Below are 27527 nucleotides of genomic sequence, written 5' to 3' on the forward strand. Positions count from 1 at the left end.
GCTCTGGACCAAGCCCCTCTGCCCGCCGCCGCCGCCGCTTTCACGTGTACATGCAGGTCTCTTTTATTTCTGCATAAGGGCGACGGAAGCACCTTGCTCAGTTTCGTGTTGAGGCGGACATCTACTAATAATGGGGCAAGCCTAAAGACCCCAGTTTACGCGGGAGTTCTTATCACCCGCTGTACCCAAAGGGGATTTACAGTACCTACTCGTGAGTTAAAATGAATGGACTTGCGTAATATAAAGGTGCAATCCTAACTATTCGTAGGGTTAGTCAGAGTCCACGAAAGCTCACATTAAAATATAATAGTTAGCCTTTAAGGCCCCACATTTTTGTCTTGTCTCTCTGGATTTTCCCTCATATCCATAAGGTTGTGCCCCCCCCCCACTTCACACAGTGCGCTTCTACCAAACTGACGTGACTACTCGAAAGTAAGCTCCACTGAGCTCCTGGGGCTTAAGTTCGACGTTAAGCACGCCCCGAATCGTCGGCTAAAGCAGCGCATGCGTTTTGGGGGGGGGGTTGGACCGAGTGGGACGTCTGCATACGGATTGCTTAATTCAGTAAATGTTGCAATTATTTTAGCATATAGCCTGAGCTTTCCCCAGAATGGGAAGCAATCAAGTTATTATTAACCTTCTTAAATTTAATTTAATTTTTTTGTTTGTTTGTTTTTGGCTAGCGAAGGTTGGAAGCAGCTTTAGCAAGACCACCAACCGCAAGAAAGGAAAGTAAACGCGTTCGTGCGAGGTTTGGCCCTCGCCAGCCACCGTCCTGAATCTGTCATGCCCAGTTAATCCGGGGAAAAGGGGGCGGGGATGGTGTCAAGTCGAAACTAAGGTGGCGGGAGAAGAGCCCGGAAGGGCAGTGAAGAAGAATGGCAGACCAGGGGTTGGAGATGGCTTCGATGATCCCAGCGCTCAGGGAGCTGAGCAGGTAGGTCGGAGGCTGGCTGGCTGGCGTGAATACCTCCTTCCTTCCTTGTTTAAGAGGCTCTTCTTGAGTTCCCCCCTTCTCCCTTCCCCCCAAAGTGTGTAATGTTATTTATTATACCTGTTTCTTCCTCACAACAACCCTGTGGGGTTGGGCAGGTTGATAGTGTGTCCGTAAGTGATCACTTATTCCATTTCCCGAGCGCTTCATTGTAAGGGGGGGGGGAAATAAGGGGCTGGCGCAGGATTTTTAGTCCCTGTGGCCAATTAACATTTTGAAGTTGGAGGGGAGGCTTTGTTTTAGTGTCGAATAGATACATATTTTTAGCGTATAAGTTATGTTGCCTCTGTATGTGTTTCTGTGCCCTCCTCCCATCATTTATTTTTAAACAAACAATGGAAAAGAACAATTGCAAACTAGGCTACAGGGCCCAAGAATCTTGTAGAGTCAAATAATGTGGGTCTAGGATTTTGTACATAGGTTGTTGTGCAGACATGGACCTATGAGACCAGTGTTCAAATTTGAATCAGTCTATGCTGCTCCCCTAAATGTTACTCAAAGTTAGATTTCTGCAACGTAATTTGTGGCAATGTGGCTGGATTCCAGGTGGCACAGGAGGCAAACCTAGGTAATTCAGTCCATTCAATTAAATGGAATTGAATCAGGGCTTCCTTGCCATGTACATGCCTCTGTTCAATTAAATGATGCTTAATTTTAAAAGTAGTCAATCTCTGGCATCTATACCCTGTTATGTTTTTGACATAAAACACGGGGGAAAGATGTCATAAGGTGAGATATCTGTTCCATTTGTAGCCTGTTATGTCCAGCAGTTTCCTACTTTTGGAAACAAACTTCCTGTTACTGATGATCAGCACATGAAATGCTGTAACAAGCTGCTAATACTCTATTTTGGTGACAGTAAAAGAACTGCTGTGCAAAGATTTGATCTTCCTCCTACTGATAGCTACATAGCTTGAAGTTATTAGATGACGGATAACATTAGAAGACTTTTGTATGTGTAATTGGCTTGGCAGGGCTTGGTCCACTGCACTGTTGGAGAAATTGACATATAAAATTAAGTTAGTGAAAGGGGAGCTTGAAAGAGACATATTCACTTATGTGTTGGTTGTTCACTTGTGAACAAAGACTCACCACATGACACATGTACAATTCATTTGAAAACAACAAAATTACTTCTGATTGTTTGACCCTTCTTTCTCTTAAATAGTAGACAATTTTCTCATCTCCATGCTGTGTCATCAAGTGAGCAAAGTTTTGTCTTAGTGAATTAATGGACAATCTGTTTTGTCTGTCTGCTTCCCTTTTCTTCTTTTCCTCTGTTTGGAAGGAAGGTCTACACCAGTTTATTGAGCCATGCCTTCTTGCAACAGGAGTGATTGGGTAGTGTATCCTGGCAAGGGCCTTTTCTCATTTTCTGTTTTGTGTCATGGAAGCCAATCAATATATCTTGTGTTCTGTTAGTTATATTTAAAAGAGCTGAGTCTCAATATTTACTTTTCATGTCAGGAGAAAATACTGTTTTGCTTGGCCTCTGACTCAAAAACTTTTAGCATGTTTTTACTGCCCCGCCACATCATATGTAATGACTCCCAGGATCTTCCCAATGTTTAGAATCCTCAGTGTCAGTTGGTATGCATAATTTGGCCCTTAATACTTTAAAATTTATCTTCCATTATGTGAACTAAATGCCAAGTTTGAAGGTATAATTTTGAAGGACTTCTATCTGAAAATTACATAAACTGAATACAGTGGCCTAAATTCATTTGTTAGGAAAGAGCTATGAATCCATAGGAATTTCCATAGCAGGTTACATTTATTAAATGGTTAAATTCTACTTGGGAATAATTGGATTTAGGCCTTCACTGTCAGTTGAAAATTCATTTGCTGGAGAAAGAAAAACATTAATTCTCAAGATGTCTTTAAAGAGAAGTTAACTTGTATCTGAAACTCAGCATTTTAATAGCTGGGCTATGTAAATACCCATAATAAAATTTATTTAATGTTTTTAATTACATGGGACGAAAGACCTAAATAGTGTAACATATAAATATTATGAGAACCATTGAGCATTCTACGGAGGTGAATGTTCCAGTATTTGCTGGTAGGTCAAGAGACTTTACTTTCAGAATTCTCATTAGTGATTTTGTCTTTTATTATAATAGGGGCCACGTGTGAGTATTGAGGATTTAAAAAACCATTACTGAAAGTGATAACTTTTTAAATAACTCTGTTTCAGTGCTGGTCCAGAGGACTACACTACAGTTGTACAGAAACCAAGACAAATACTTTGTCAGTTCATTGATCGAATTCTTGTGGATGTGGATGTTGGTGAGTAAAAAGAAAGCTTTAATTATTAAAGAGCTCAGAGTCAGAAAAGCTCTTTTCTTGCACATTATCTTGTCTGTAAATCTGGATGAGTGAACAAGGTCTCAAATATTAGGCAATCATTCTAACCAAATATTCAAGTTGACAATCAGTAATGCAACTGAGAGAAATAGAAAGATCACATGGAGCTTAGTGGAGAATAAGATTTCATCTTGTATATGGAAAAACTGCTGGGGAATAGGTTTTTCATTGATCCAGTTTATATAGCTATATAATTTAAACACTGTTATTAAAGTTTGATTGGTGATAAAAAGGTATAATTAATCTTCTCTTGAAAGTTCAAAGACAAACACAGGGAACTGCTGTGATGGGGATAGGCTAGCCTAAGCCTTTGACTTGCTCACTCTATGTTCCTTCCCTTTTATGCACAAGGTGAGGGAGCGTAAGGTATAGTTTGAGCCACAAGGCAGGAAGGACTTTTCCCCTCCTACCAACTTGACTGCCTGCACATCTCAGAAACCTGTTTTGGCAGGCTAGGAAAGCCAACAGAAGATTTTATTTTATTTTCCTTTCCTTTTGTTTTTTTGGGGATTTTTGGCAACTCTAAGAATAGTGCATGGGTGGGAGGAGGAAGTTTCTTGTGTCATCTATCTATGGGAAATTTTATTTCTTCAAATCATGGTTGTAATGTTATTTCTTGCCTTTTAACCATATTCAGAATAGTAACTACTATTAACAATGGATATCTAATGATGGTTTTCATCTGCATCATATAGTAGCCTTATTTTGATAACATCTTACCTGTGATTTCTAACAAAAGAGAAATGTAAGCTTTATTTTCCTTCCCTTTGTTTTGATGTCTGTTTTCAGTATGTATGAGCACCAAGAGAAGGTTTGCTTTTAAGAACAGTCAAAGATACCTGCAAAAATAGTTAAAACAGATTATGCTTTTATGAGGGGGTCACCTGAAGCATCCCTAGCAGCCTGTCTGGCCCTGCCCAACAAGCCCAAGTGAGTGGGACAGAATAAGTCTCCCAGGCCCATAGGCGTTGGGGATGCACTGCTGCAGCTGAAGTAAAGGCCACTGCCTGGTGCGGGACGTCTGGGGGAGGGCGAGATGGTGGGAATAAGAGGGCAGGAGTTGCAGGGCTCAGGGACATTGTTATTAACCATGTTAGATGAAGGGGACATGTAAGAAGAGCTGATGGAGCACCGGAACCCCATCTTCTGTTTCCCTGCAGAGGTGGAAAAAGGGATAAAGGACAAGGGGAACCACCACCTCCTGCCCAGACTGTTTGGCTGGGGAAGGGGTCGGGGACCATCTGGCAATGCAACCCTCAACTGTTCCAGCATCACCCCAGCCTTGATGCTCTTACTGCCCAACAGAGACTTGGCTCCTACCCCAATCCAGCTTCAGCACAGGAGATGCAAATGGCAGCAGGCTCAGCAAAAGAAGATCTGGTCCCAGTCCTCATCACTCACATCTACCAGCCCTTTGTAAAAGGACTGTACGCTGGATTTGGGCTAATACTTCTCACTCACTTCAGACTTGAACTTTCAGGGATCCAGTGAAGTGGAGTGGGTGTAAGGGGCTAGTGCTGGAAACCTGGCCTCCTGGGAATGTGGGAGGAGGAGGCTGACTCTTTGCCGTTAATAAAAGCTGCCTTGCATAACAAAAACCTCCTGGAACCTTCGAAAAATTTGCCTATGGACTGGCTACTGGACCTCTGGGACTCACAACTTTCCATATTTGAAATCCCTGCATATCAGTTGGATTGCTAAAAGAATACGAAACAATATTGTTTTGAAAGTATGACAGAAATAAAATTGATTTTCAAATTAACTTTTTTCGAATGTGTGGGGTGGCTCTTGTATCTTAGTGACTTAAATCCTATTGTGTAACTTATGGCTGAAGTGACTGGGGATGTCACTGGTAGGGGGAGATTTTTGGTAATTAAAAACTTTTTGCTTATGGCTTTTCTGCCTCTAGTTATAATCTCATTGTATAGAAGCTGCTGGAGCCTTGGGACGGGAGGAGGAAATCTTCAATAACCAAAAATCTCCCCCTTCTAGTAACACTATCTGGGGGCATTTTCTGTAGTTAAAGACGTCCTCCTTCTATCTTGCAGCTCTGACAGCTTCCACATGATGAAAGTGATTGCACAGGAGTTGGAAAAGTAATGAGACAGAAGTAGGACTTTTATAATTAATGCAAATTGCTGTATTGGTGACATCATCACTCTTCTGCAGATGTTAAGTTGTGCTAAAGGATTTATTATCCCATAAAAAGAACTATGATTGGTATAACACATCATGATTTGCTTCCTTTTCAGTTGCTCTAGAACTTGTTAAGAGAACTGAGTCTCAGCCAAGTTCTGTCATGTTGCTTGACTTCATTCTGCACATCATGAAATCATCCCCACTTGTATTTATAAATGCAGCTGGAACTCATCAACAAAGTGATATGGAGTCCAGCTGTGTTGGTGAGTTTGCTTAAGCGTTTTTTGTCCAGGAGTCACTCTATTGGTAATATTTTTAGGAAAATGGTGTTGAATTTCTGTTTTGGTATTTAGAGTTTGGATTTGGCTATTGTGCTGATAAATCTTAAGTTGCAGGGCCAAATTGCTGTTTGACAAATAAAATTAGTTAGATAAAGAAATTAAGAACAAAGCCATGCAGAATAGTCGTATGGATTCTTTACAAGTCAGTGGCAAAAAATCAGCTGTGTCATTATGTTGGTAGCAGAGAAATTGCATTAATCCAGTGGCAAATTGCTGTCAGTTAACAGTTTCTGCTTGGATTTCTCATTGTATGCCGATGGGATGGCTTGGTACATAACCAAGAATCCAAATGGGCTTGTTAATTAACAGGTGTTGGGTGGTGTAACTACACAACAAGATTTTAGCCAGCACATTATAGTGGGCGCATATTTTAATTTTGCAAAGAAGTGGATGATTTTAAGTGAGTGATAGAGTTGTTGACAAGGAATGCTGCCTTTCTTGAAATTCAGAAATGGAACTTAATAGCATGTTCCATTTCTGAATTTTGAATAATCAACCAACACAAGCCAATGAACATACCCCATCCCTGATATACTTTTAGACTCAAATTGCAAAGTTTAAGGCTGTAATTATATACTGTTCCTACTTACCTTGACCCAACTCCGGGAGGCCGTGGAAGACAGGAGGGCCTGGCATGCTCTGGTCCGTGGGGTCACGAAGAGTCAGACACAACTAAACAACTAAACAACAACAACCTACTTACCTGTTAGTAAGCCCCATTAGAGTAGGAGAGACTGTAGCACATCTAGAGTTGTGCAGTCGGTAAATTGTACCTCCTGATTTCTCTGCCCCATGTCTAGATTATTTTTCTCCTTGTGGAACTTCTTGTGGTGTGAATCCACAACAAGAAAAATGAGATTTAGTCAAAGGGAGGAAAATATGTTTTTATGGAGATTAGAATTTTAAACTGTATATTTTGGGGGCTACCTCCAAGAAGAGAAGAGATGTCTGTTTGTAGTGATCTCAGAGAGCCGTGGTTCAGTATACTGTGGATAAATATTATGTTTGAATGACCCTCTTGGGAAAAGATCCACTTCTTTAGAGCTATGTTGAATTTGGCTGAAGATCATTCTATTAATTTCTATGTTTGAAAAATGAGTTTGAAAGTAAGCTTTTGATGGAAACATCTTGTTTTGCAGCAACTTGTAACTAATAGATTTCTATCCATAGTGTGCTTTCAAAAAAGTCTCCGGAGAGTACCGTATTTTTCCGTTTACAAGACGGCCCCCCCCTTTTCTAACCCCCAAATTAGAAAATTTGCACACTCTTGTCCCTTTGATCCTCCCGCCCTTTCCAGGCTGCATTTCCCGCTTCCTAAGCCCTGCAGAGCTTAGGAAATGGGTAATGCAGCCATGAAAGGGCAGTGTGCTCGTGCCCCTTTGATCCTGATGCCCTTTCATGGCTGCTTCAGGATCAAAGGGTTGTGAGTATGCTGCCCTTTCACGGCTACTTTACTCTGTGGCTTCCCAAAAGGCAGGGAAAGTGGCTGCCTGCCGTGTATAAAACAACCCTTAATTTTTGGTCTAGTTACAGTATTTAAGTAAAAAGTCTCGTTTTATACATGGAAAAATATGGGGGGGGGAGAGAGAGAAAATACTACAATAAAACAATTTCATGCCTGTGCATGTCTTTCTGTATCAATGTACATGCTCAAACAAAAACTATGTGGTAAAACTCCAAGCCACATTATAAACAGCATAATATTACAACAACAAATTTGGAGGCAAATAATATTCCTGCCCAAAGTCCTAATGAAACAGCATGGTTTTAATTAATTGTTAGAGCATTTGAAAGAAGCATTAACTGGTGTGGGACTTGCAGCTTCCTTGTGTATAGGCTCATTTCGGTGATGGGAGAATTGTGGCCCTGCAGATATTGTTACTCTTAATTCTCACCAGCCAGCATGGCCAGTAGTCAGGGATAATAAGCGACATGTTTTTTTTACCTTTGGTTTACTTGGAAGTAGGTTCTAATGGTCAAATAGACTTGTAAGTAATTTGGTATAAGATTGCAGTCATAACAGCATTAATCTTCTCTTTGTCGTCTTCCAGAATTCAGCAGCTGGATCATAGCAAGGCTTTTGAGAATTGCTGCCACCCCAAACTGCCACATTTTACATGAGAACATCAGTAATGTCATTTGCTCTTTATTGTGTCTGTTCAAAGTTAAAAATGGTGCCGTGTTTGACTTGTTGACAAGAGAATTGCTACATCTTTTTCAAGATCTGATTTTACTTCATGAAAGAAGTTTGGGAATGCTCTCCCAGGGAGATTCATTAACCTGGCCTGTGACTCTGAGCAGGTTTTTGTGCAATCCTAGTGTATATTTGGGCTGTCTAAATTCTATCCCAATTCACTTAAAGGGCATGAGCAACGCAGAATACTTGGAGATAACTCTGATAAGAATTCTTACTGATATAGTTTCTTACATATTTTTTAAGCCACAAGATGTTACCCTTTGGGCAATCGGATGCTCCCTTTTGGAATACGGTAGTCCAGAAGTTAAAGTGTTAAGCATGGTTTTCCTCACAGAACTGCTACAGCTAGGAGGACCTCCAGAAGAGTTAGGCAGCCGTTTCTTCTCAATTCTTTTTGGGGTCTTGCAGTCCATTCCTGGAATGGATGCTACAAAGTTGGAACTGTACGAAGAACCACTTTTAACGTTGGTGAAAGCTTTGTTTCCTTTTGAATTGCATTCCCATGAAAACATTGAACCTATTTATTTGAGCATACTGCTGGAGAAGCTCCGTGCATTGTTTGATTCTGAGGTGCTACGGCTTCTTCAGTCCGAGAAGATGAAAAAAGTCTTCTGTCACATACTGCAGTACTTCATGATGTTTGTGCCAGCTGGATATGAATCTGCTGCTACAGTTAGAAAGGCCTGTATTAATAGCATCTGCAGATCTTTTGTTGCAGTCGTGGGAAGCCAGGTGGAGCAGGAGGTGAGTTCTGTGAGAAAAGAGTAATAATGACACTTTGCTTGCTGTGTTTGGATTGAACAGCCTAGGTTTAAGGCTTGTGTGAGGATTTATTTCAGTAGAGGCACATGCAGTGTGTGTATGGTATTTATATTTTTGATCATGGCTAAATTCTGCCATCTTACCTCTACTGATGTACGTTTAGAGCTATTACAAGCCTGTATCAAGTCCACCTTACTTTCTTTGTGCTGTCTCGTTAAATTGGGAACTAATGTGAATGACATTACAGTGGTGCCTCGCTTAGCGATTGCCTCGTTTAACGATGTATTAGCTTAGCGATTAGGTTTTTTGAGCAATTTTGTGCTCTGTTTAACGATGTTCCCTATGGGGAAATTTCGCATAGTGATGTTCGGGACCTTGCCTCGCTTAGCGATGACAGTTTAGGTCCCCCTGTTTCGCTTAACTATGTCCGTTTTCGCTATTTTTAAAGTGTCTTAAAATGTTCAAAAACTGTTTTAAATGTTTGGCATCGTTAGTGCACCTTGTAAAACCGTTGCAAACTTAATTTGGCTTTGTTCTGACTCTTTGTTAATTTTTGGTGATTTTTTTCTCCCCCATTGGAATGCATTGAACTGCAGGTTTGACAGCTGTCAAACCTACGTTCAATGCATTCCAATGGGGGGGGAATTCACCAAAAATTAACGAAGAGTCAGAACAAAGCCAAATTAAGTTTGCAAAGGTTTTACAAGGTGCACTAACGATCCCAAACATTTAAAACAGTTTTTGAACATTTTAAGACACTTTAAAAATAGCGAAAACGGACATCGCAAAACCATTGGAATGCATTAAATAGGCTTCAATGCATTCCAATGGGGGAAACATTGTTTCGCTTAGCGATGTTTCCTATGGCAATTTTCGCTTAAGGACGGTAATCCGTTCCCATTGGAACGGATTAACTGGTTTTCAATGCATTCCTATGGGAAATGGTGTTTCACTTAGCGATGTTTTCCCATAGCAATGTTTTTTTTGGAACCAATTAACATAGTTAAGCGAGGCACAACTGTACATGGTTATGCAGTAAAGATCATAATCATTAGGTAGTCTAGATAGGGGAAGGAAATTTCTTCAACAACTGGTTGAAACAAGAATGACTGAATGAAATCTATAACTTGCTTTTAAATAGTGTAGCTAACTAGGATCATGTAGGACAATGAGAGGACTTTTGTGAGGAAGCGTTGGAGGATGGCAGTCCAATCCTGTCTCCTCCTCCCCCAACATAACAGTGGGTTACTACTGTAATTGTCACATGGCTACACACTTCAGGAAGTTCACTTTGGGCCTTGGAAGGGCATAGAGCCTTGTGGCGCAGTGGTTAAATTGTTGTACTACAGCTAAAACTGTGCTCATGACCTGGGGTTCAATCCCAGGTAGCCGGCTCAAGCTTGACTCAGCCTTCTATCCTTCCAAGCTTGGTAAAATGAGTACCCAGCTCGCTGGGGGGGGGGCAATGTGTATACTGCATAATTAACTTGTAAACTGCCCAGAGAGTGCTTGAAGCGCTATGGGGTGGTTTATAAGCAGCATGCTTTGCTTTATATTTCATGACTCTTTGTTAAAGGTACTGATTTAACAGCAAAGACCCGAATTCAACAGGGGCACCTGCTGATGGAACTGATTCTATTAGCAGAACTGGGAGAGGGCAATTTTCACTCTTTGCTGCACCATCTGTAAATATTGTACAAGAGCCCTGGAAAGTGGTGGTTTGTGGACTGTAAAAGAGGAGGGTATATGAAATCTTAATGTCCTTGCATTGCAGTGCCAGGCTGATGATGTGTTTAGGCCAGTTCTTGTTACACACAGTAAGGTCACCCTCCCACTTATGGCATTCCTAACTGGGTATTGAAATGTGTGTACAAGGAGTGGTTTACCAGTGTCACCCTTCATCCAGCAAGTTTCTGTGGCTGACTGGAAATTTGAAACTACATTTCCTGAGTCCTCATCTGACATTCTGTCCGCTGTGCCGGTGGTCCCCAGCCTTTTTGACACAACAAACCAGTTTAGCATGCATGCAGGGGTTGCGGAGTGGTGCATCTCTGCGTGCATGGGAGGGTGTCTGTGCATGCAGATTTGTGTGTGCGCGTCTGTGGGGGGCATGCTTGCATCTGTCCATGCGTGGGAGGCATGCATGCGCGCATGTGGAGGGGCAGGAGATCTGTCTCCATAGCCCAGTCCTGCCAAGGCCACAGCCCGGTACCGCTCTGCGGCCCGGGGATTGGGGACCCCTGTACTATACCACACTGGCTTTCTTTACATTTACAATTAAACACAACACAGATGAAAGAAATCTGGCTTTAAAAGTGCCCTGTTTGCATTCATAACTAATCTCTGATGGCAAGGGAATTTGCGCAAATAGGAAATAATATATTAGTTATCCTTGTGATCATGTTGATCTTTAATCTATAATTCTGTAGAAAGTTGCAGTATGCTGTATAAGTAAGACAGAGAGAAAGTTGTATATTACTTCTGAGATGCCTGTTTTTCTCTTTTAGTATCTGCTGAGTCCACTTTATGCAGCCCTGAAGACTGAAGCATCAGAAGTTATCCAAGAGTTTCAGCGTAGCAATCATCCACAGACTTCTGATACTGATGGGGGGAGCAGCAGTAGTGATGAAGTTCCAGAGAAAAGGCTACGTCTATCCTTAAGGCAAGCCAAGAAGTTGTCAGCATCAGCAAAGTATGTTATTTAACTCTGGTTATTTCTGCATAAAAGTGTTTAGAAATAATTAGGCGAGAAACAACTTGGGAAACTGCTATATCCTTGAAAGTCTCATCTTCACATCTGGTTTGGATTCACTTTTCAAATACATTTTTAAAATACAAAATTCTTGTCAGTGGTTTCTGTATTTTTACTCTGCATAACCTAAAATATTTGCATTTGAGGTAGTGGAAATAAGTGTTGGGATAATATGTGGGGAAAAATGCTACATGCAATATTCAGTTTTACCTTATTGACTAAAATTAAACAGTGTTTTGTTGCAATGATGTAAGTTTCTGCTACACTACTGCAGTTTAATCAGATCTATAACATTCACATGTTTGTTGAACATTGGGATAAAACTTTGTGTGTCATACATTGTTTAATTATTCTGCATCAAAAATAAGGAATTAGTCAGTTTGGCAATTGTCTGCTGAGAAATTTGCGTTCAGAGACTTTGGTTGTAACTTTACGAATATTAAAGAAACTATTTTAAAATATGTTAATTCATAGCCTCGCTCCTGTCAATATGAAAACAAAGAGTAGTGTGTGGAATGCTGTAAGCCAGAAAGCAGAATCTCTGTTGCTGTTCCTGGAACAAGACAATCTCCCAGTTGACATTCTGGAAGCCATGGAGGGCATTGCTTTGATACTTCGACTGGCTGCTCTTTGCACAGTGCACTGCACACAAGACGTGAACAGGTAAAAAACATGAGAGCCAGAATTTTCTGTTTCATCTAAAATTATGGAAAAGTGAATAATATACGAGGGGTAAAGGTTCCCCTTGACATTTAATCCAGTCGTGTCCAACTCTAGGGCGCGGTGCTCATCTCCGTTTCCAAGCCACAGAGCCAGCATTTGTCCATAGACAGTTTCCGTGGTCACATGGCCAGTGCGACTAAACACAGAACACGGTTACCTTCCCACCAAGGTGGTACCTATTTATCTACTCGCATTTTTACATGCTTTTGAACTTCTGTGTTGGCAGGAGCTGGGACAAGCGACAGGAGCTCACTCCATTGCGTGGATTCGATCTTACGACTGCTGGTCTTCTGACCTTGCAGCAGAGAGGCTTCTGCGGTTTAACCCACAGCGCCACCACACCCCTCCTGCAGCATCTTAAGTCCCTGCAAATAAAATTCTTCCAACTGCTGGTGTAACCACTCATTTGCAGCATTAGGTGCCTCCAGAACTGTTAAGGGAGTGTGCGTCTGTGACTTTATCTTGTCTCTCGCAGAGTAAAGAGCAGATAAACGCACACAACAGCTTCTTCTTTTCAGCAGTGTATTTACAAAATATATACAGGATATACATACATACAGCACTTCAGTATTCAGTATTCAAACCGGCAGCATGACATGCAGACATCAGTACACAGGAGAAGAGAATGACTGTACAGAGTTCATTTCTTAAATACAGTTCTGGCATCAGTCTGGTCCAATCCCGTCTAAGGTGACTTCATGCACACAGGTGTGGCAATCTTCATATTGCAGAGAAATTGCATCAGCCAGGGATGAAGGAATGACGTCATCTCAATCTTGTTCTGCACACACACATATTATGTTCAGGCTATATAAAAATTATATACCTTAACACTCCTCCTAATTTTTAAATTGCCTGAACCCATTACACATTCCCAATGCATCTATACACTTTTCATGCTTTTGAGCACACAACGGTTTAGTCAATATGTCTGCAATATTTTCTTCAGTCTTACAATATTCTAATTCAATTAGTTTTCCTTTTACAGCTTCCCTTACGTTATGATATTTTATATCAACATGTTTGCTCCTGTTTTTTACTCTATCTGTTTTGGCCATTTGTATACAGGTGGTATTGTCTTCCATTACTTTTATTGCATTATCTGTTTTACACTTTAAGTCTTTTGTTAATTGTTTATACCAGATTAATTCAGAGCATAAATCTGACAAAGCAGCAAACTCTGCTTCAGAAGTTGAGATTGCTACAGAATTTTGCTTTCGTGATTTCCAACCAACTATATTACTTCCAAATTTTATAACAAATCCAGTCATAGATTTTCTGTCTTTTTCATCGTTAGCCCAGTCACTATCCACATAAGCTGACAGTTTTAAATTTTTTGATGGTTGCAAAATTAAACGATAATTATATGTTCCCTTTAGGTATCTAAAAATCCTTTTTAATCCTTGCCAGTGTTTTTCACTAGGTTTTTCTATATATCTACTGAGTATGTTTACTGACGCCGCTATGTCCGGGCGCGTCCAGTTCGCTAGATACATTAGGCTCCCTATTGCTGAGTGATATAAATCTTTATTTTCAAAATCTTTACTTATTTCATCTTCCTTTTGAAAATCCACTGTCATGGGAGTACTCACATTCTTGCACTCTCCCATACAATATTTTTCTAACATTTGTTTTATTTTGTGTTCTTGACTTAATTCAAGTCCATGTTCTGTTTTCTTTATTTGTACACCCAGATAATTTTGTATTGGCCCTAGATTTTTAAATTTGAATTCCTTTTTTAATTGTTTTTCAAACAACTCTACTTGTCTTTGATCTTTTGCTACAAAACATAGGTCATCAACATACGCCAGAAGAATATTTAAATCATTCCCAACTTTCTTGGTATATAAACAAGGGTCTGCTAGACCGTTCTTGTATCCTAGTTTCATCAAAACTTGGTGTAAACAATCATTCCAATTTTTAGCAGATTGTTTCAAACCATAAATTGCCTTGTTTAGCCTGTACACTAGTTCTGGTTTAGTACCCTCAAAACCTGGTGCTTTTGCCATATATAACTCTTCCTTTAAGTCTGCGTTTAAGTATGCAGTTGTTATATCGTAGTGGTAAATTACATAATTTTTACTGACAGCAAAGGCAAGCGTTGTTCTCAATGTTTCAGATCTAACTGTCGGGGAAAATATCTCATCATAATGTAGAAACCTTTTCTGTGTAAAACCTTGTGCAACCAACCTTGCTTTATATCTGTAGTTTCCGTCATTTTGCAATTTTCTTTTGAACACCCACTTACTACCTATTACCTTATGCTCTGGTGGTAGTTTGGTTTCAGTGAACACGTGATGTTCCTTCATGGAATTCATCTCCTCCTCCATGGCCTCTAACCACTTATTCTTCTCATAATCAGGAAGCTTCAAAACATCTTTATAATTTCTGGGCTCAATATAAACATTACACACTGTAATTCCACTCACTCCAAATCTATTGGGCGGCACACCCTTATTTGCTCTCTGGGACCTCCTGGGACCATGTGAATTTGTGTGTGTTTCTATCTGACTACTAGTGTGTGCTTCCTCCTCTTCCTCATCACTATCTTCTTTTTCTTCTTCTTTTTCATCATCTGTAGTAGCTCCTCCTTCTTCATCATCAGCACAGGACTCCACGCCATGCTTAAGTGTTCCTGTCTGTCTTAATTGACTTTTTCTTTTGTGTAGAGGGATGTATAACTGTGAGTTTGCATGTACTTGGTCCCAGTTTTCCCCTTCATTAAAACTGGCTGACCTAGAGATTATCACACTTCTATCCCCATCAAAAAACCGGTATGCCTTTGAATTGGGTTCATACCCTACAAATGTCATTTTTCTTGTTTTATTTTTACCTTTTCTTCTGAGTTGTTTCGGGATATGCACCCAAGCCGTGCATCCAAACACCCTCAAATATTTTAAACATGGTTTCTTACCGTATAACAAGAAATATGGTGTGTCATCTATCGAGGAAGAATAAATTCTGTTAACCAAAAAGTTAGAGGTTAGTATCGCTTCACTCCACAAACCGTGACGCAACCCAGAGTCTGCCAACAATGCATTTTTCATCTCTTGTAACACTCTGTTGCGTCTCTCAGCAACACCATTCTGAAATGGGCTATATGGGCTCGTTTTTCTATGTCTAATTCCCAGACTTTCTAACCATCTTTGAAACCTAGTGTTTGTAAACTCCGTACCTCTATCCGTTTGCAACTGCGCCACCTTGTGGTTAAATCTCCTCTCTACTGAAAATAACCATTTTCTAAATGTATCAAATACTTCTGTTTTAGATCTTAGTGTATAACAATAAGAAAACCTTGTAAAATCATCCACTAGAACCATTGCATATTTCGCTCCTCCTAATGATGGAGGAAATGGTCCCATTAAATCTGCATGAACTAATTCAAATGGCCTGGTTGTGACTCTGTCACTTTTCCTCCCTTTTGGGGCCACATTTGTCTTGCTACTTTTACAGACATTACAGTCCAAGTAATTTTTGCATTCCTTTATGTTTACATCCCTGGCAAAATGTTCCATTTTCTGTAATGATCTAAAATTTACATGACCCAGCCTCCTATGCAGTAAATGTATACAGTTATCATGTTGTGGTTTGTTTGTATGTATCACATGTGCACTTTCATGTGTCTGGCTCTTTAACATGTACAGATTGTTTTCTTGCTTCACTTTTGCAACTATTTTACCATTTTTCTTAATTATACACTCCTGTTTCTCAAAAGTGACAGTGAACCCTTGCTCAGCCAACGCTGATACACTTATTATATTAAACGACAATTCAGGAGCGTAAAATACCCCACTTATCTCAGTATTCAACGAAGGAATGTAAACAGTTCCTTGTCCTTCAACGGCTGTCTCTTGTGAATTTGCCATCATCACACTTCTGAGGCTGGTTTCATCTAAAAGACAAAAGAGATCTCTATTATTAGTCAAATGTACGACTGCCCCCGAGTCAATGAGCCACGCCTCAAATGTGTGGCTGCCGGGAACCTTGTCCCTCGTTCCTCTGGTAACCAAGGAGACCGGCCTCATGTCGTTTCTTTGTTGAAACCTTTTGGAGACCTTCTTTTTTCCGTCTCTATTGCTTGGAGGACTTCCGCTTTTGTCACAGTTCCGTTGCAGGTGATTGGTGGATCCGCAGAGGAAACAGGCTTTCGTCATCATCACTCTTCCTCTTTGTTCTCCGTCTGCCCGCCTCCTGGGCACGCTGCCATCAGCGTATCTCTGTCTCTCATGGTCAGCACGCACGTGGTTTGCCTTTTTGTTCAGCATTCTCTGTTTTAAATGCTGTTCCTCCTGGAGAATTCTGTTTGTCACATATTCTTCTGAAAGCTCAGTTTCTGGCATGCTTTCCAAACTTGTTACTAGCATGGAGTAATCGTCATTCAGAGAACTTAGCAAAATATAAACGCGCTGTTCCTGAGGGAAGACAACATTCATTAATTGCAGTTGATTAAACATGTCCTTCATATTTTTTAAGTGTTCCGAAGCACATTCATCCTGTTTCATCCTGCATTGGAACAACCTCCTGGTAAGAGAAATCTTTGTGCCTGTCGTCTCCCTCTGATAAATGCCTTTTAGTTTATCCCAGACTGCTTTTGCTGTTGTCAGTCCTTGAATGTGGGTTAGAAGCGAATCTTCAATGGCCAAAATGATCGTGGCTAGAGCTCTCTCATGCTCTGCCTCTTCCTCCTCACTGGGCTGCACTGGGGGGGCTGTAACGTAGCGAAACAGACCCTCCTTTCTCAACAACATCTCCGCTTTAATTGCCCATGTTCTATAATTATTTTCATTCAGTCTATTTATGGCCAGGCCACCTATATTTCCTCCCGTGCTGTATGCCATCCTTGCAGCTCTCTGTATCCTTCCCTTCCCCGGGTTTACAGACGAACTGGTTTCACTATCACTGCTGCTTAGGCTCTCCTCCTCTTTCATTTACTCATTTACTCACGTTTGCAGCGCAGCGGAACGTTGCTGGGCGCATAACCTCTGTTAAGGGAGTGTGCGTCTGTGACTTTATCTTGTCTCTCGCAGAGTAAAGAGCAGATAAACGCACACAACAGCTTCTTCTTTTCAGCAGTGTATTTACAAAATATATACAGGATATACATACATACAGCACTTCAGTATTCAGTATTCAAACCGGCAGCATGACATGCAGACATCAGTACACAGGAGAAGAGAATGACTGTACAGAGTTCATTTCTTAAATACAGTTCTGGCATCAGTCTGGTCCAATCCCGTCTAAGGTGACTTCATGCACACAGGTGTGGCAATCTTCATATTGCAGAGAAATTGCATCAGCCAGGGATGAAGGAATGACGTCATCTCAATCTTGTTCTGCACACACACATATTATGTTCAGGCTATATAAAAATTATATACCTTAACAAGAACACTCACAAATCGTTGTCCCTTTAGGTGCTTTTTGAGTTTGGGGAACAGATAATAGTCAGAAGGAACCAGGTCAGGAGAATAGGGTGGATGGGGCATCACTTGAAAGCCTAAGGACGTCAGTTTTGCGATTGTTTCACTGGCAGTGTGTGATGATACATTGTCATGCAACAGGATAACACCTTTGGAGAACTTTCTTTGACGTTTTTCCTTTATGTTTTGGCTCAACTTTGTCAATAAAGCACAGTAATATTTTGAATATTATTGAACCCTGTTGGAGGTAATCCACCAGCAGAACTCCCTTCTTATCCCCAAAAACTGTTGGCATTTGCTTCTGCACCAACCTTTGCACTCAAAACTTCTTTGGCCTGGGGGAACCACTGTGCCTGCCTTCCTTAGACTGTTCCTTTGTCTCAGGATCATAACAGTAGATCCATGTCTCATCACCTTACCAGTTTTCCCAGGAAATCTGACTCATTTCTTACAAAATGTTCCAAAACAGCCACCAATGACTCCACGTGTTTCTCTTTTGTTTGGTTGTCAAATGTTTAGGGATCCACTTTGCTGCCAGTTTTCTCATTTCCAAGTTGTTGTGGATAATGGCACCAACTCTCTCACGTGATATTCTCATATAGCAATGGTTTTGGCTGATATTCGGCGGTCCTCCATGATCATGTCATGGATGGCTTTCACATTTTCAGGCACATAGAGAGAAACAGGCCTTCCACTGGGTTTCTCACTTTCAACACCAAAATGGCCAGTTTTAAAATTGACAATGCAATGTCTAACTGTTGCATATGAAGGGCCACTGTCACCCATAGTTTGTGACATTTCATCATGGATCTGCTTTGCACCTTTCCCTTGGAGAAACAGGAACTTGATTATGGTCCTATGCTCTTCCACATTGAACTTTTCTGGAGGTGCTGCCATGTTCACTTTGAAGCTGAACACAAAAGATAAGTTAAAATCATAAGTAGTTGATTTTTGCACCATTGAATAGAGACAAATTGGCCAGTATACCCTGCAATTTATAGCTTCCTAGCTCAATTTTTTCAGAGAAAGGCTCAATACTTATCATCACCCCCTCATATGTGAAATTATCTTTGTACTGTAATGCCATTTTTTCAGATACTGTTTTGTAAAAAGTGAAAAATGCAAATGGGTTCTTTTTTGGTAACATTTTATTTGGAATATAACGTCACAAACCAGACAAAGTGAAAACACTAACCCATCAATCACTATGACCAGATAGACGAACAACAAAAGATTTTTAAAAACCCACTACTAACTAAAGCAATTCCTCCCCCCATTTTGAGTCAGAGACTCCAACATTGTTTGGATCTCGGATTTCTCCAATTGGTTTCAAATGAGAACCGAGTACATAAAAACCAGATTTTGCCCTACAAATGCAAAGTTCTGATGGTAATGATTTGCAACCTGATGCTTTTGCAGAAATACTCATACTGCTTACAGCCAGCTGTTAAGGCATTTGGGGTGGCCTTTCTTGTCTTTATGTTTAGATGTTTAAATGGAAATGCATTTTAGAGACAATAACTGTTGAAAGTGTTTCAGAGGTATTCCTGTGTGGTTGTTCTGTTGTAAAATAAACTGGTTATATCAGGGTTGTTCACTCATGTGAGAGGTGATGAATTTGCTTTTGTTAGGGCATGATTGAACTGAACTTAAAGCACACTATCTGATTAAGCCATTTCAGGTAGCTGCTGATTTATTCTTTCCTTTTTCCCTCCTCAACAGTGTAGGTCATCAGGTTGATCATTTATGCAGTTTAGACGGCCATAAACATTGTAATACTGTTGGTCCTTCAGAAGCTCCAGAGCGTGTCCAGTTTATCTGGATTTCTTCAGAATTTCTCATGAGAGGATTAAAAGTCTGCTGGAAGCTTTTGGTGCCTGCTTCATGCATAACTGACCTGGAACCAGTGATGCAAAGAGTGGTGAAAATAATTGATGCCTTACTTTATATGCAAGGTGAGATGTCATTTGAAGTACTTGAAATTCCCAAGTAGTTATCTTGGAAACTTATGAATACTTTTGGTGAAGAATGCAATAATGCTGATCTTTCAAAGAACAATATACTGTACAGTATCTCTGCATTTCACATTAATATATGCAACTGCCTTAATATTGATTCAGGCTTCTTGGGGACTTTCAGAGGAAGCTTTTGTTCTGGGATCATTCTGCCTTATTCGCAGAATTGTACTGGTGGTCCAAACATTGTTCATAAGCCTCCCATGTTATTTAGCTGCTTCTTTTTCTCTGGAAAAGAAAATTCTTAAGGAGGAAAAGGCAGAATACAGTGGTGCCTCACTAGACGGTTACCCCGCATGTCAGTTTTTTCGCTAGACATTGACTTTTTGCGATCGCTATAGCAGTTCGCAAAACAGTGATTCCTATGGGGGAATTTCACTGGACAATGGTTGGTCCCTGCTTCGCAAACTAATTTTCGCTAGACAACGATTTTGACAGCTCCCTCTGCGCTCGCAAAACGTGTGTTTTCGGGACTTAAGTTTCGCAAGATAGCTATTTAAACAGCTGATCGGCGGTTCACAAAGTGGCTTTCCTATGGCCGATCTTCGCTAGACAATTCTTCTCAATTGGAATGCATTAAACAGGTTCCAATGCATTCCAATTGGGAAATGCTTTTCGCTAGATAATGATTTCGCTAAGCAGTGATTTCAGTGGAAAGGATTATCATCGTCTAGCGAGGCACCACTGTACTGTATCTTCATAAGGCCTGTTCTGACTAATAGCTCTAGAGGGCCTTGATTTATTCAGGTTAGGGGTCTCTACTCTTGACTACTACCTGATTTCCAAGGACTAAAGCTAACTGTTATTCAGAAACAGAGAAAAGCCACTAAATGACTATCTAGTCAAAGTGTTGACTTGTCTGAACTCTTCAGCGAGTCTGCTCTATTTAGGAATAACAATTCAGTTTAGCACTGGAATCTCAGAGGAATTTTTCGGCCTTGTTGCTTTTGGGATACTTTCAGAGGCATGTGCCAAGGATTAAATATAGATGTGGTCTAACTGCCATTCCCTAATTTAAAGTGCCAGTGCTGCTCTTTCATCTTCAATGAACATATCTGTTCCATGACTCTTGTGAATTAAATTATTCTCTCTCTGTGCCTTTTCCCTCCCTCCCAAGTAAAAATTCAGCTTAATGATGAGATGATTGAAAATGTATTCGGATTGCTATCCTTGCCATGGATTTCCAGCCATTCTGATGTCCCATTATTCAATCTTCTTGCACTTAAATTGGATCTTTTGGCTTTGGGCCAACATGCTGCAAGCCATTTCTGTAAGTAAATGACTGTATCTGATTTTGAAATGTATTATTTTGAAATTTTCTGTGCTGCTCTTGCGACTGGAGTTTCTTGTTGAGGCTACATTATATTTAGAATAAAATAAATCTGTGAAGAAGAGCCACTTCCAAAGTGTGATCAGTTAAATTTTAATACATTGTTGTTGTTGTTCAGTTAAGTTGTGTCCAGCTCTTTGTGACCCCATGAACTAGAGCATGCTAGGCCCGCCTGTCTTCCACTGCCTCCCAGAGTTCGGTCAAATGCATGTTCGTAGCTTCAATAACACTGTCCAACCATCTTGTCCTCTGTCGTCCCCTTCTCCTGCCTTCACTCTTTCCCAACATCAGGGGCTTTTCCAGGGAGTCTTCTCTTCTCATGAGATGGCCAAAGTATTGAAGCCTCAGCTTCAGGATCGGTCCTTCCAGTATGCACTCAGGGTTGACTTCCTTTAGAACGGATAGGTTTGATCTCCTTGAAGTCCAGGGGACTCTCAAGAGTCTCCTCCAGCACCACAATTCAAAAGCATCAATTCTTTGGCAGTCAGCCTTTTTTATGGTCCAGCTCTCGCTTCCATACATCACTACTGGAAAAACCACCTTTGACTATACAGACCTTTGTTGGCAAGATGATGTCTCTGCTTTTTAAGATGCTGTCTAGGTTTGTATACATTACTAAATTGTTGAAAGAGCCTTACCTAGCACTGAGGACATTAAAGTCAATACTAGGCATTGCCTGTCTTACTTTTCAAGGTGAAGCAACCTGAAGAAGGTGCCTCTGAGGTTGATCTCACTGACCTGATAAGTTTATATAAGAGAATAAGGCTGCTTTCTGTGTTGAAAGTTGAAGTGAGCATCTTTAAGCCTCTGGATTAAATCTCCCCAGATTGGCATGTTAACTTTCCCCACACCACTTACCAGGTAGTGCATTCAAAGCTTTAGTTCACTATTCCCCAATTCTGAAAGCTGAAATGCCTCTTAATTAATTAAGATTAATTAATCTTTTAACTGCTGGTAGTAAGACTTTCAAGATAAAATAAGCTGGTATTTTTGGTTCCATTATTTGGCTCTAGCTATCACTGAAAAGGGACCTCCAAGAACCTTTCTGGAAGTGAATACAACCCTTGGTTTGAAGTAGGAGTCTCCAGATGTTGCACTGCAACCCACAGCTGCTCTTCCCATTAGCTCTGCAAGCTATTGCTGCTTAGGATTGGAATCCAACACCATCTAAAGAGCAATACTTTGGCCGCCTCCAGTCTGGAGATTAGAATTGGCCCTATGAATTGTGCTTGGAAATCAGTAGGGAGTGAGTGCAGTTGTTTCTAAAACTGTTGAAATTTATGCTATTCCTCCAAACCCATTCAGTATCTGTCCAGGTGTTTTTCAAGAACAAAATCTTCTGAGCAATCTTGAAAGGCCACCCATGTCCAATACATTGCAATAATCAGAACATACTGACATATGATATTTAACATACATAGCCATTTAATTGAAAGGAAGATTTTGTTCTTGAAAGTATTAGCCTTAATGACCAGGAGCTGTCACTGTGAAATGATATGCAGTTGTTTCCTGAACTTCCAGCAGTTCTGAGGTGCTGCATATATCTGTGGAAGTCACTACAAAAGAATATTTCATGGACTTTACAGTGCTTATGTGTTTTTCTCTTCAGCACCTGAAACTCAATCGAATTGTGCATTTCTTCTCTCCCTGATTCCGAAAAAATTATATCTGAAGTGGAGGAATTCCGTTTATCAACGTGCACTGCGGAGTCCACATGAAGTTATCAGAGCTAGCTGTGTTAGAGGATTTCCTATCTTGCTGCACCAATCAGGTGTAAACTCCTGCACCACATTGCTGGCACCTCTCTTGTATGTAGTCTTTGATGGTTACAATTCAACTTTGAGTAGAAAAGAATGACTTGCCTGCCAATGAGTGTACTTGATCTTTGTGAAATATTAGCGCTGTGACAAAAGTGAGATATGGTAGAGATTTACAAATTTATTTATTTATTTATTTATTCAATTTATATGCCGCCCATACTACCGAGAGGTCTCTCAAACTGAGAGAAAGCCGTACCAAATATTCACTCCCAAGACATTTTGGGAAAAGACGACACGTACCATGGGTCATGACAGCCACCACAACTCTAGCTAAAAATCTGTTGGTGTAACATTATGCCACAGGTCCTAATAATGTCATTACCCAGCACCGATAATATTTAATTTAAATGAGTGGAAAGCTTCTTACCTCCCTGTTCCATTTTCCAAGGCTCCCTGGGGCTCTCTTTTGCCCTGACGAAACCTCTGGGAACCTCAGGAGAGAGGGAAAACTTTACTAGTAAGTAAATAAAATCAGCACTGACAGTCCTGATCCTGGGAGCAGCCATTGTGTTACTAGTAAAGGCCCCTCATCCCAAGGCTCCCAGAGGATTCATCTGGCTTCACAGTGTAGCTTGACACCGATTTGATTTTGCCCATTGCCCCTGTATGTTTCCAGCTCAGAAAGAGACAAGGTAGAAATGCTAGCAGATAAGTGGACTGCCTTCTTCCTTTAGACTTAGTAAGACCGCTGACTGCCATTCTTATTAAACAGCTGCAAAATCTTGTCCACTGATGTTTTTCCTCTCGCCCTCAAGCACAAGTTAATTCATAATTTAATCTAGCATGTGTGTGTCATCTTGATTTCCAAGAGAAATAAGAAATCAGATTTTTTTTCGTAATTTGAGAAATAAGAGGAACTAATGTTCTAAGACAAAAATTTGAACAGCTTGGGCTCCCCTCCCCAGGTGTAAACTCCAAAGATATGTATAACATATATGTATCAGGAGGATGTTTAAGCATGTTGCAAGACACAAATGAATCATAAACATGTAAGTAGTACGTTGGTTGCCACTTAACCATCAGTTTGGACAATCAGATCCTGACTAAAGCTGCTAAGATCTGTACTAGTATGTATTTTGATATACACATGTACACATTTCATACCAGTGAGTAAAAGCATCAGGTAACCGTGACATTCCTGTATTTCTGAACCAGGAATTTACAGGTTACAGAAACGGGGATACAGAAACCAGCTGTAAAAATGGATTCCTATCCTGCCTTGTTTGGAAGCAAGGAGCTATTGCTTCCTCATTCAAATGCAGTTTCTGGCTTTGTTTTCCTTTTGACATCAAGGGAGGGGTATAACTAAGAGCAGTGAGGCTGCATGTAGGTGCACAAAGCTCTTGCATATCATGGCTTAATAAGCCAAGATTTGATCTTCTGAATAGAGCCTATTTGCCAACCCCCCCCCCCAAACATACTACCATACTACATGCAGAAAACAACTAGTCACTACTTCTTTATTTCAGAGACAATATTAGCGACGAATCTCTGTTAGTCCAGAAAGCTTACGCTAGTATCATTGGAAACTTGGCTTGCTGCCTTTCTGACAACTTGAGCCTGAATCCATCTCCAGTTAATCTTGACATGCAGTCCAAAAGTTACGGCGTCCTCTGCAGCACACTTACAGTGGTTTCTTTGTCTGAGGAAACTCGTGCTGTAAAAGCCGATGTGTTCAAGCCATTTTTATATCTTCTTGAAAGCCACAGAGCAAGTTCCATAAAGCTTGGTAAGTTGCTTCTAAAAATAATTAAGTGATGGAATTGTTTTCCCCCCTGCTTGCTTCTTGTTGTGCCTTTTAACATTTTTTACAGTGTAAGTGCTGATGGGACTGGAATAAACTTGCAGTAGACGGTACTCATGTTCAGTGTTCTATCTAGTCAATGATGTCCTCTTTCAGGATAGACCAGGCTGTCCCCCATTTTCTCATCTTATCTCCCAGGGTCAGGCTTCAAGGAAGAGTCTTGCTTATATGCATAGCAACCATGATGTCTGTGTGGAGCTCCCTGTGAGAAAGGAGAGTGTTTCCACTGAGACATGGGAGAATAATTCTGTTTCTTATTTTGCAAATCTTTCTTACCTTCGGGCTTCCCTGGATCCTAAACAATAATGGTGAGGTCCTCATGGTGTGACCCCATAGCAGCACTTAAGATTCATATGTTGATTTAATCAAAAAATTCATGCCGATCTTGTAAGGGAGAAAAAAAGGTCCAGAGATACAGAGCCTTACTCTTTTTTTCCAAATATACCATGAAGTATTCTGGAAGCTGAGTCCAAAAAAGTGAGTTTTCCTTTTTTCTGGACACCTCATTTTCCATTGGAGAGGTACCAAAAGCAACAAAGCAGCACGTGATTATTATAGCCTTTGTCTCCCTTTCCCATGACTTCTTGTGAGGAGAATATGTTCTCCTCACAATAAAGGAAAATATTCTTTATTGTGTAACCAGTCTTCCCAAGAAATAAAAAGTTTCTTGTTGTTAGACTGATATTTGACCTGTTTCACTATTGCTTTCTCTTCTAGAGTTAATAAAGAGTATTCCTCTGCTTTTTAAACACCTGGATTTCAGAAAAGATGAAATAAATGTAAAAGCTGTTGTTGGGGCTTTCTTAAAGCTAATGGAAGATCCAGATAAAGATGTACGAGTGGCCTTTAGTGGCCACATCAAGTATCTCCTGGGTTCTTCAGACATTGAGGAAGGACTTGTTAAAGAGGTGAGCTTCCTAAATATCTTGAAATAACCAAAAAATGCAGTGCCATTCCAAGATATGAAGATAATTTCAAGTTTTCTGTTTCAGCTCTTTGTTTCCAGAATGAAAGAGGCATATACAAATGCAAAACTGTCAAGAAATAGTGAGCTGAAGGATACACTGATTCTCACAACAGGAGATATTGGAAGGTATGTTTCTAGCAGTTCTCTTTCTGATATCTAAATAAATCAATCTCGGGAGACATTGCGTGCAAAATTGTGAATTATGGAAATATATTCACTGTTAAGACAATGGTGCTGAATTTGTTATACAAGCCAAATGAGAGAGAGCAAGAGAGAATCTATCTTGTTTTTGAATAAATTACCTTATGAGTCAATATTGTGTTGTAATGAATGTATATCGGTATTTTCCTTTCGAAGGGCTGCGAGAGGGGATTTGGTGCCCTTTGCACTCTTGCACTTGTTGCACTGCTTACTGTCCAAGTCACCATCTGTGGCTGGAGCGGCATATACAGAAATCAGAACTCTGGCTGCTGCCAACTCTGTAAAGCTTCAAGTCTTTTTCAGTCAGTACAAGAAGCCCATCTGTCAGGTAAAATGTAATGGCAACCTAGGGAAAACATAGATCTTGTTTTACTGGGGTATTCTAGGGATCTGATGTAGTCTTCTTGTTTATCCTGTGGTTTGTCTTCTTATCCTGCAACATACACAGGCAAGCATTTACAGCTTTCTAGTGACAGAATCAAGCTCTTTTGCCTCTATATATTCCATTAAATTTTCACCACTCATGTGTATGCCACTTCCCTTCTCCATCTCCTGCTGAGACACCACTTCTGAGTTACGATACTCATTACGCATCTTAATTGAAAAAAATATCAAGTACAGCAGTTCACTTCCTAAGGTCTGCCCAGGGCAGGCTTTATTGCACGTTGACATATAGTGGATAAAATCCTGTAGCGTAACATAAGCAAGGTTGCAGGGTTCGGTTTGTCATTTGCTGGTATCTAAAGAGCTCCTGTTGTGATTCTCAGGGACTCACACAGACATGTTGGCTTCGTGTGTGCACATCCCTGTACTTTGGAAGCTCTTTGTTTACCAGCAAAGAACAGACCAAACTTTGTTTACCAACAAAGAACAGACCAAACATTATCCTGTTGTGTAATGTAAACATTATACAACAGGATAATGTTTGATCTGTTCTTTTGGGCACTATATCCATGGCTCTTACTCCCACAATTTTCCTTACATTTTGAATAACGGTAGGTAGTTTCACAGTAGTAGACATTTGTGGTTTTCTTTAGCACGCTTGCCTGCTTCTCAATGTTGGATGAATGAGTCAAATGGAAATAGAGATGTCCCTAACAGTAATGGAACTCCACATGATAGCTGGAGAAGAGGGCACCATTTCCAGTCACTGACTATGGATGAAACTGGGATTTCTATCCCTCTGGATGAAAATCTTGCTTCTTAGAGTTTTAAGCTGTTGTAAGAAAATACTCTCTCATTATAATTGTGCTCAGTTGAATTTTATATACATATATATAACCGAAAGGCTTTTATATATACAGAAAGGCCATTTTCCGGTGCCTGTCTTGCAAAAAATGCCTCCTAAAAAAAGCAGGGAGCCATTTTGAGCAGCCGGTGGCCATTTTGAAAACCCGACGATCAGCCGTTTTGATCATCGTAATGCGAAGAATCAGTTCCCGAAGCAGGGAACTGATCATTGCAAAGTGAAAAAACCCCATTAAAACATTGTTTTGAGATGGAAAAGAAGGCTGAAATCATTATAATAACATGCAAAATAAGATCCTAACATACTTCTGGGACATATATGCTTTTGTTGTAGCTTATAAGTTCAGGTTGTGAGTTCTTGAAGATTTAATTTTTGGCTTTGATTTAATTACCGACTTTTCTGTACCAGAACTTATATTAGCCTTCTCAAATATGAAGACTTGTTAT

At 40.3% G+C, this 27527-nt stretch overlaps 1 protein-coding gene across 1 annotated transcript in view; it reads left to right on the plus strand.

Annotated features, from left to right (window-relative positions):
• The first annotated feature begins 513 nt into the window (after positions 1 to 513).
• ATR (ATR checkpoint kinase) overlaps positions 514 to 27527 on the plus strand; it is a 72189-nt gene continuing 45175 nt past the window's right edge. Inside the window, exons 1-13 of the mRNA XM_072996024.2 lie at positions 514 to 937; positions 3192 to 3283; positions 5614 to 5763; positions 7893 to 8782; positions 11308 to 11492; positions 12027 to 12215; positions 19418 to 19650; positions 20828 to 20980; positions 22650 to 22848; positions 24330 to 24589; positions 25382 to 25572; positions 25657 to 25757; positions 25989 to 26160. Coding sequence (XP_072852125.2) covers positions 879 to 937; positions 3192 to 3283; positions 5614 to 5763; positions 7893 to 8782; positions 11308 to 11492; positions 12027 to 12215; positions 19418 to 19650; positions 20828 to 20980; positions 22650 to 22848; positions 24330 to 24589; positions 25382 to 25572; positions 25657 to 25757; positions 25989 to 26160 — 2874 coding nt within the window. The 5' untranslated portion in view covers positions 514 to 878. The remainder of the gene's footprint in view (positions 938 to 3191; positions 3284 to 5613; positions 5764 to 7892; positions 8783 to 11307; positions 11493 to 12026; positions 12216 to 19417; positions 19651 to 20827; positions 20981 to 22649; positions 22849 to 24329; positions 24590 to 25381; positions 25573 to 25656; positions 25758 to 25988; positions 26161 to 27527) is intronic.

The sequence above is a fragment of the Pogona vitticeps genome, chromosome 3 (assembly GCF_051106095.1).
Source record: "Pogona vitticeps strain Pit_001003342236 chromosome 3, PviZW2.1, whole genome shotgun sequence".
Classification (NCBI taxonomy): Eukaryota; Metazoa; Chordata; class Lepidosauria; order Squamata; family Agamidae; genus Pogona; species Pogona vitticeps.